Source organism: Sinocyclocheilus anshuiensis, unplaced genomic scaffold (genome assembly GCF_001515605.1).
Source record: "Sinocyclocheilus anshuiensis isolate Anshui unplaced genomic scaffold, SAMN03320099.WGS_v1.1 scaffold326, whole genome shotgun sequence".
Taxonomy (NCBI): Eukaryota; Metazoa; Chordata; class Actinopteri; order Cypriniformes; family Cyprinidae; genus Sinocyclocheilus; species Sinocyclocheilus anshuiensis.
This window is the reverse complement of record NW_015546098.1, coordinates 1,275,146-1,285,396: the sequence shown is the minus strand read 5'-3', so window position 1 is coordinate 1,285,396 and position 10,251 is coordinate 1,275,146. Positions and strand designations below refer to the sequence as shown.

The 10,251-nt window shown below is 37.2% G+C and overlaps 1 protein-coding gene across 1 annotated transcript; it reads right to left on the bottom strand.

The window, feature by feature from the left end:
• Nucleotides 1-837: 837 nt before the first annotated feature.
• LOC107700279 (guanylate cyclase soluble subunit alpha-3-like) lies at nucleotides 838-9,901 on the bottom strand. The gene is made up of 8 exons (XM_016501885.1): nucleotides 9,504-9,901; nucleotides 9,208-9,266; nucleotides 8,751-8,839; nucleotides 7,582-8,297; nucleotides 5,257-5,742; nucleotides 3,296-3,439; nucleotides 2,134-2,288; nucleotides 838-1,256 (listed from the first exon to the last, which is right to left on the bottom strand). Exons 1-8 carry the CDS (start codon nucleotides 9,765-9,767, stop codon nucleotides 1,106-1,108), a joined length of 2,064 nt encoding a protein of 687 aa, XP_016357371.1. The 5' UTR covers nucleotides 9,768-9,901; the 3' UTR covers nucleotides 838-1,105.
• Nucleotides 9,902-10,251: the final 350 nt, after the last annotated feature.

Here is a 10,251-nt window from a genome sequence, read left to right as displayed (position 1 = left end):
CTTCTGTTCACCAAGCCTGCATTTATTTGATCAGAAATACAGCAAAAGCAGTAATATTGTGAAATATTAAAAAAAATTTAAATAAGTGCTTTCTATGTGAATATCTGTTAAACTGTAATTTATTTCTGTGATGTGCAGCTGTATTTTCAGCATCATTACTCCAGTCTTCAGTGTCACATGATCTTCAGAAATCATTCTAATATGCTGATTTGCTGCTCAAAAGCATTTATTATTATGAATAGAAAGTTCAGAAGAACAGCATTTATCTTTTACTGTTCAAAAATTTTTGACTGATACTGTATATATACAGTTTATATATATATATATATATATATATATATACACACACACATATATATATATATATATATATATATATATATATATATACGAATTTTATCTTTGATAATATGCAGTGATGAATATAGTGGAGCAACATAATTCACGATGGTTGTGGTATTTTAAGCGCAGACAGGTTTAGCTTTTTTTAGCATAGCATTTTAGTATTGTACTTCTGATATACCTCTATATGAAACCACACATAACCCCTGTTTTGTTTAACAACATTATGTTAATACAACATTAAGACCAGTGTTAAGCGCTCTCTTTGTGGTCTCTCTTTCACTCTCTTGATGAAAAGAGCAGGTCGCATTGAAACATTGAGATTAAACCAAACCTTGAGTAAAGCATGTTTATTACAGATCTATTACAATACAAAAAAAAGTCACAATGTTTACTTGGTCGGGCTCTGCCGAGGTGAATCTTTGCTGTGTAGTGCACTACAATGACATGTGCTCTACTCAGAGCCTTATATCCTTATAGACAATAAATGGTTTACTCTATTAAAATAATAGTCACGTGTTTGACATTCTTTGCATTTTAGATTTTTGGTATACAGTCAGGACGTCAAAATAAACAAAATATTAAAACAAAAGAGGTTCTGCCAAAACTAAATCTCAGGACTACTGTGGACAAAAACTGTGCACACTGAAACCCTTCTACGATAGTGTTATTTGACAGCTTTTTGGCAACATGATAAACTCTGGCTCAACTAAAACGATACGCAGTGTTAGCCCACTGTTTCCAGGTTTTACGCTTTCACGGTTCATGTAGCACAGCATCTGGAAGCAGCACTCGTCCTCTGATCGTGAGCCTGCAGAAAGTAACAAACTCCAGGGATGTTGGTGGGAAAGTTGAGCGGAAGATCCTCTCTCGTCCGGGGGATGAGAATGAACTCTGGACGATCTTTTAACAATCTGAAATGAGAGAGAAGTAACTCATCGTCCTGAAAGCCACATGCAGGTACACAGTAAAGCTGTCTGTGGAGTATGACAAATATACTTGGCTCAGCCAGATATGATTTAATAAGGCAGATCTTCATGTGTTATTCTTGAAACACAGATACATTCGGTGGAATGCTCCTGTTCTTTGTTTACGTCAAATAAATGCTGTTGCTTTTACTCACACCTTATTGTACAATACACGACAAAAAAAAAAAAGGGAATTAATTCAGAGTTTTGGACTAGTTTGTTATAAATGTGACCAATGTCAGGAAAAAATATACATTAAGAGACCACTTCTCAGTTTCTCTGGATTTACAGTTAAGCGTTTGAGTAAAGCTTCATTTTTTGTTTTATTCTGATGACATTTCTTCCTAATTTTAAATATAAATGTAAAAGCATGAAATGCCAACTGGATGCCAAGATACCATGTTTTCAGACATGTTTATATTAATTTTTAGGCGACACCATACCAATTTTCTAACATCAGCAGAGTTAAGAAATCAATATTTGGTGGAATAACCATGATTTTAAATCATAATGAATGAAAAACACTCAAACAGAGAAAGTGAGAATTTTCAAGTGGCCTCAATTTTTTTCCAGAGCTGTATATATTGCATATAATCAACACTCGCATAGCAGTTTGTAACTATTTTACATTTTGGCAAGTTTCGTACAGTCTTTTTCATACAATCTGCTGATGCCTCGCTGTCAGTGTGTAAAACTGAATTTACTCTCACTTAAAATTCAAAACTGTGTAAGAGAATTAGAACTATGTTGATTCAAATAATAAAAAACCTTTAGTCAATCACACTTGCCAAGAAGTACTTGGCAGCCATGTCTGTGTTTATACCTGTACGTGGTGGGACTGACGTTAATCTTTCTCGGCAGGCTACAAGACTCAAACTTGTTGGCCAATGTGACGTTATTGCCAAAGAGACAGTAGCGGGGCATTTTAACACCGACCACGCCGCCCAAAACCGAGCCAGAGTGGATCCCGATACGCATCTGAGAATAAAACAAAGCAAAGACTCCCTTAAAAAAAAGAGATTTTTAAATTCTTTATTTCAAACCATATGTAATATTAACAATTCTGCGCCCATTGTAGCCCCTTGATGCCTCTGCTTTCCAATATATTTGTTATTAAATATATCTTGCATCTTTATTTGACCCTCTAACTCTAGCACTCTCTATTCTAATTCTATTCTTTACACACAAAAACAATCTTGTCCCTTTTAGACTTGCACTCTATTTATTTACTGCTTGTATTCTTTAAAAAAAAAAAGAACACTAGCTTCTCTAATCTTTTTGTATTCTATTTGTTTTCTTTTTATTTATTATACAACTAACAAAAGCAAAAAAAAAGGCTTCTAACACTATTTAGAACACTATTTATTTTTCCTATTCTATCCGTTTTCTTTTTATTATATGATTTTAAAAAACCTTGCTATGTGTACTGCGTTAAGCTAACTGAGATGAGAACACTTGCATATCATTGCATTTTGTTGATTTTGATTGCTTCCATTGTCCTCATTTGAATAAAAGCGTCTGCTAAATGACTAAATGCAAATGTATTAAAACAATGATAATACAGAAGATCAAACTCAATCTTCAAACAAACATAAATACGACCTTTCTCCAAGATGAATGTTTGTTATATAAAATTATCATAGTTTTGCATCTAAAGCAGCGGTATTCATATTATAATTATAATTCGAACAATTGCATTGTTAAGAAAAAAATCGATTAGTGTAGACTTAGTGTAGAGTGTAGTGTAGTAACGTGTAGTGTAGTGTGTGTTTGCACAAAAATATACAAGCATTCTGTGTAAATGAGTCACGCTTTGCTTTTAAATGCAGACTTTCTTATTTTACTAACCACCAATCTTGTTGAAGCAGTTGCATTATTTTGTCTCTAGCAAAGGTTTGCATGAGAAATGTGAGAAAATTAAATAAGTGTTCAAAATTAAGTGATTTGTTCATATTCATGCTGTAACAGAATTAAGAAACGCTAACCTTGATAACCTCTCCCATGGGAGTCGTGACTTCATCAGACAAGTCCATCATCTTCAGAGCCATGAAAGCAATCTGTTCAGCATGAGTCGGACTCTCTTTGTGCAAGCCTCCAGCTACACAGTACGCATCGCCAATGGTTTCCACCTTGAATGCACAAATGAGGACACATGAAAGGTTACGAGAGCAGAGTGCTAAATATTTCATTACACACCTCTGGGTAGATTCAAGGATCGTGCCGTAATATTCTGAATTGCCGAAAACGATTACTAGAACAGTTCTGCATTTCCACAACAATTACGATTCATTATGTAATAATTAAGGATGTTTAATAATTATTATATTAATTTTTCTTTTTTTTTGCATGGTTATTAAAAGCTCACCAGTGCATTTCCATTCACGCACTATGGTTAACTGACTTTTTATGTAATTCTGAGAACAAAAAACGCATCATCAGTTTGTTACGACATGATGAGCATCGAAAATCATAAAACCAGCTATAACAATCTAACTTTACTTTAACAAAATGGTACATCTAGATAGCTCGAGAGACATTAATGCCGTTTTTGCACATCCAGTATGGAGATACACATTGAGATATGTTGGGAGGAGACAAGAGGGGAATCTATTTTAGGATATAGCTGTCTGTAAGAATGTAAGCAAAGCCAGACACTACGCTAAACTTTACCTCCCCATGTCTTTCCCATGTGTATGGGATATTCTGCTTCAGATTACATTAGCGAACCTCCCAGCAGTTTACGAGCCTGCATGTCAAAATTGATTAAATTAATTATTGTTTGGTTTAAAGATTGATCAGTATAAAATCCCAAGGGCCCTAAAATAAAGTTAAAGCAGCATATTTGTGACCCTGGAGCACTGAACCAGTCATAAGGGTCAATTTTTTGAAATTGAGATTTATTTATCACATGAACGCTGAATAAATAAGCATTCCATTGATGTATGGTTTGTTAGGATAGGACAATATTTGTCTGAGATACAACTATTTGAAAATCTGGAATCTGAGGGTGCAAAAAAATCTAAATATTGAGAAAATCATCTTTAAAGTTGTTCAAATGAAGTTCTTAGCAATGCATATTACTAATCAAAAATTAAGTTTTGATATATTTACGGTAGGAAACTTACAAAATATCTTCATGGAACATGATCTTTACTTAATATCCTAATGATTTTTGTCATAAAAGAAAAATGGATAATTTTGACCCATACAATGTATTGTTGGCTATTGCTACAAATATACCCCAGTGACTTAAGACTGCTTTTGTGCTGCAGGGTCACATTTTTCAATCTGTGAAAAAAGGCCCAATTTATTCACCCTTTTTTGCTATTTTGAAGCTGCAAGACCTAAAAAGGAAGACAGCATTTTTAGTGCACTATACCAAAAACTACACTATTCGCAGTGTTGGGCTAGTTACTCAAAGAATGTAATATATTACTCATTACTAGTTACTCATTTCAAAAGTAATGTTGTTACTGTACTTGTTACTTTCTGGCAACAGTAATTAGTTAAACTACTAGATACATTGCTTTTTCTTCACGCCCCACAGAAGTTGTAACTATGTATCTTCCACACAAAATTCTAGTGATTGATAGTGACATTCAAGCAGAAGTAATCTCATTAATTCTCATGTATAGCTTGAAGCTAATTGTCATTTCTCCAATACCCATATACGATTATATTTCATTAAGTTTGTAAGAAACTTTAATTTTCCAAAAATATTTTTAATTATATTAATATAATGTACCGCATGCTGATCAGAGGGATGTAATGCCAGAGTAAAGTAAAGCCACAACTTACACAAAAGTGCTCATAATCATCTTTTTTCCTGACAAATGCGTCACCAAAAATTATTGAGGTCATGTACATATATTGCGCGATAAGTCGATATATTGATTATTGTGACAGGCTTAACACTTATCAGTCGTGAGCAGCTAATATCACCCACCTTATACACATCCAGCTCACCGCAGTGGTGATCAAACCGAGTGTAGAGCTCACTGAGCATGTTCACCACCTGCATGGGCGTGCATCGCGAGCAGATCGCAGTGAAGCCCACGATATCTGAGAACAGCACCGTGACATGATCGAACTTTTTTGCCTGCACTGGAAGCCCCTGCCACAAACGCTGAGCGACGTTCCCTGGGAATATCGTGAAGAGCAGCTCTACCGTTCGCCGCTTTTCCTCTTCCAGGGCCTGGTGGGCCTGTTCCAGGGCGGCTTTGGCTTTACTCAGACGCTTTTTCAGTCCATCCTGGGCCTTGGTTTGCTCCCCGACCAGAACAACATCTCGTAGTGCATTGTGGATGGGGATGTCAGAGAGGTAGAGTCCGCGGCCTGTCAACTCCTCCAGCTTATCTACACACGGAGAGCCGAGGAAGAGCAGAGCACTCATTTCTGACATGAAGATCATCTGGCCCTTCAGGTCCATGTGCTACAATGAGAGGGTTGGGAGAGTGGGAATTAATTCAGAGTTTTGGACTAGTTTGTTATAAATGTGACCAATGTCGGGAAAAAATATATATTAAGAGACCACTTGAAAATTCTCAGTTTCTCTGGATTTACAGTTAAGCGTTTGAGTAAAACATCATTTTTTGTTTTATTCTGATGACATCTCTTCCCAATTTTAAATATAAATGTTGTCATTTAGAGCATGAAATGACAACTGGATGCCAAGATACCATGTTTTCAGACATGTTTATATTAATTTTTAGGCAACACAATACCAATTTTTTTATTTCAGCAGAGTTAAGAAATCAATATTTGGTGGAATAACCATGATTTTCAATCACAACAAATGAAAACCACTAAACTAGAGAAACTGAGAATTTCTGAGTGGTCTCTTAATTTTTTTCCAGAGCTGTATATATATATATATATATATATATATATATATAATCAACACTCACATAGCAGTTTGTAACTATTTTACATTTTGGCAAATTTCATACAGTCTCTTTCATACATTTTCATACAATCTGCTGATGCCTCGCTGAAGGTTTGGTTTAGATGTTTAGATGTTTGGTTACTGGTGGACCTTCATTTTTCTAAAAAATATTGTGCATTTTCATACAAAAGAAATCGTTTCGTTTCCCATCTTTCTTCTCGGATTTTCTTTATTTCAAACCGTATATAATATTAAGATTTCTGCACCAATTTTAGTCACCTGATGCACAGTGTTTTCCAATATATTTATTACTAAAACAATGACAATAGAGAAACTGAAACCAATTTTCAAACAAACAGAAATATCACCTTTTTTCCAAGATGAAATTATCATAGTTTTACATCTACAGCAGCAATATTCATATTCCAATTCTGATAACTAATTCTGCTTACATACAATTACTTTCATACATTTTCGTACGAAAGTAGTTGTATGAATTCATACAAATTCGCCACCAATTCACCAAAAAGTTTTCTAATGAGATCAGTTTGAATATAATATAATTTCTTTCATATCTTGCTCCAAGGTATTTGATATGCACTTAGCTTGGACATTACTAAAATTTACACTATATTGGGGTGAAACTAAATGAATTGAGTGTGACTATATCAAACGAACAGATCTGGTCTGTAGAAAAACTTCATATAAGGACACGTGTAGAAAAAGGAAAGCACATAAGACTAAACATTACATGAACCATATGGATGCACAAACTCCTACAAATGTCTCTGTACCATCAGTGTATATTGTGTGTGCTGTATGTTTCGTAAATGAATCTAGAGGTCATTCCTTTCGTCTGAGCATAAGGCTCGATCTCATTAATAGAGGCTTTGAGTGGCCTTCCACGTGCCGTCATGCTCGGTACAGGGCTTTATTGCATTGCCCTTATTATACTGATCATCTGCAACCATTTGCCATTAAAAAAATCCCTTCAACCACCTCGTAAGAACTCAGATCAGCACGAAGATAAAACCTATGAGGAAAAATCCTACTAATTACTCGCACTGATTAGTTGAATCGTGTTGCGCTTTTTAATTGTCTAATCAACAGGAAACCCAAGGCAATCTTTGATTCCTGTTTCTCTTTGATGTGGGTGTGATAAAATGACACACAGACCTTCAGAAGTTCACATTTCCAATGCAAACCAGCATACGAACGCATTCGAAGCTGCAAACTTAGATGTTTTTTCCTCACTCGGTGCAATAAGCTTGACGTTTTAAAATTTAAGCAGTTTCACGTGTAACAGGTGGCCCGTCGTTAAAATCAGCATTTCAATACGTAGGGCATCCGCGAGGGCAAAGCGAGCGACTGTAAAACCAAAAATACCTTTCCAGGGCTGTCGGCAGAGCTCGCTCCATGCTGTTTGACCCGAAGCACAAACTGGGTGTTTAGCATGGTTAAAATATCCTGGAAGCTGGCTCGTATCTCAGGTGAAACAATGGCAAAGTGCTCGAGGAAAACGGGCCTCCTTTGCCCGTCTCTGCATCGGCCGAGCCTCCTCCTCAAACCGTCTCCGATCTGCATCAGGCCCATATCCTGATCCAAGAGAACGTGGAAGGGAAAAGTGGAGTAGAGCAGCGAGAGGGGAATGTCTCCAGACGAGTGTGTCCTCATGGGGCTCGGCGTGAGGCTCTTGCCGTCTCTTACGAACACTGAGTACAGCAGATGGGGCTGATGATTGGCCTGAAGAGCACCGCTGTCTTTACCCCCAACGTCCATTCTGACCTCCACCCGTGTGCAGTAGAGCCAGCACGCCGCCGCCTGGATGATCCCCGAGAAGAAGAGCTCGGTGGTGGGGAGGGGATTGAAGAAATAGACGGTCAGGAGTCCCAGATCCTTGTCCAGGCAGAGTATGGAGGCTTGCTGGATGTAGCGCTGAACCTCTGGGGTGGGCGGCGTGCTCTGCTTTAGGAGAACATTGAAGCTGTTGAGAAAATCGTGGAGAGCTCCCCCCACCACACGAAGAATATAACCGTCCTCCTCATAACAGTCCCGAAACACCTCCAGACCCAGAGAAGTCTTTAGCGTATCCATGGGGATTTCTGGGATTCAATCAGCACAATTCACATGAATACTAAGATTACAGTGGGTACGGAAAGTATTCAGACCCCCTTCAATTTTTCACTCTTTGTTATATTGCAGCCTGGCTGAGATACAACTATTTGAAAATCTGGAATCTGAGGGAGCAAAAAAATGGAAATATTGAGAAAATCATCTTTAAAGTTGTTCAAATTAAGTTCTTAGCAATGCATCTAACTAATCAAAAATTAAGTTCTGATATATTTACGGTAGGAAATTTACTAAATATCTTCATGGAACATGATCTTTACTTAATATCCTAATGATTTTTGGCATAAAAGAAAAATCTATAATTTTGACCCATACAATGTATTGTTGGCTATTGCTACAAATATACCCCAGCGACTTAACACTGCTTTTGTGCTCCAGGGTCACACATATATATATATACACGCATTTTTAATGGCTCTTCTTACCTGTTTTCAGGGAGTAGTTTCTCATGACATCTTCTAATTGTTCAGCATTGTCCAATATCTGAGATACATCAGAACTGCATGCTGCAGGGCTAATATATGGACACTTATATTAAAGCGCAGTCAGTAAATTAACACAACATTAGAACACTTCTGAACGTGAGTTTGAACTATAGGAAACAAACATATAGGCCTATGCAATAATAATATAATCTAATAAAATCTAATGCAATATAATAATTCACACAGACATTATATGCTATATAATTGGAAATATTTGTAATATAGAAAACAATGTGGAAAAATACTGATGCAATACAATTGTTATATACTGTCATAAGAATGTGCACAAAATTCAAACGGCATGCAAATCAGAGATAAAAGGACTGAGATAAAGGGACTATATTATAAACCCTAATAGATGTAAGACAACGTATTGTAATGAAAAAGAACATCTTACCAGCTCGTGTCTATCTGCTGTTTCATAACTCTGATCAATGCATTTCGTAATTTGTCGAACTATAAGAAACAGAAAATGCATTGAATATAGCATAGCGTGTGTTTTTGGTATTGTAATTAATAACAGTCGTTTGTCTGTCTTGCGCATTTCTCTCAGTTACAAAATTCCATTTGCGCGCATTGCATGCGCACACTGGGCATAACGCAGATATAAAACAGATTTTCCAATGCAATGTATACGAATTTGATGCAAACACATCATCGGGTGAATTAGACGCATCAGACATATGAGTTTACCTCCGGGCACACCAGCTTTCGGATGCTCTCGCCCAGTGAATGCAGATTAACTTTGCTCCGGCTTATTTTGCGTCTGGGCAGAATGTTGGTGAGATTGCCCTGCACCTCTCTGGATACTGGCACAGCATTCACCGCAGCGCTTTCCTCAAAGTCCGCGGGTTCCTCGTTTCCCACGACCATAGAAAACGGGCATTCACCCGCAATCTTCAGATCCTTCAGTTTAGCGCAAAACATTCTTTGCGTAATAGTCCTCTGTAGAAACATCTACATGGTGAATATCCGACTGAGACCATTCCGACCCATCCGAATCCAGGAGAGAAGCATTCCTAATAAGTGATGAGAAAATATCAGCCCAGGAAACAGGCCTATATACTTCTCCGCACACACACGTCTCACCCAGGACTAAGCTATTTCAAACTTATCAGCAGCTTTTCCGCCTGCATGCAATATTTATAGTAAATTACAGGGGCAAATGACAAGCCAAGGATCATTAAGTATGGCCAATCACAGGACCCAGTGGAACCTCCAGCTAGCCAATGGATGCACAGGCAGACAGAGCTCCTTAAATATGTATTATGCACGTCTGGAGATGCGCGATGTTCTCCTGGAGATGCTGTGCACCATGCATGCGCATCATCTAATGAACTGGCTGGTGATTTCAGAGGATTGCATGTCATTAAATGTCACATACAGTCTAACCCTAACCGCTGGATTCTTATGCAACATCACGTTTGCTTTCATACGGATT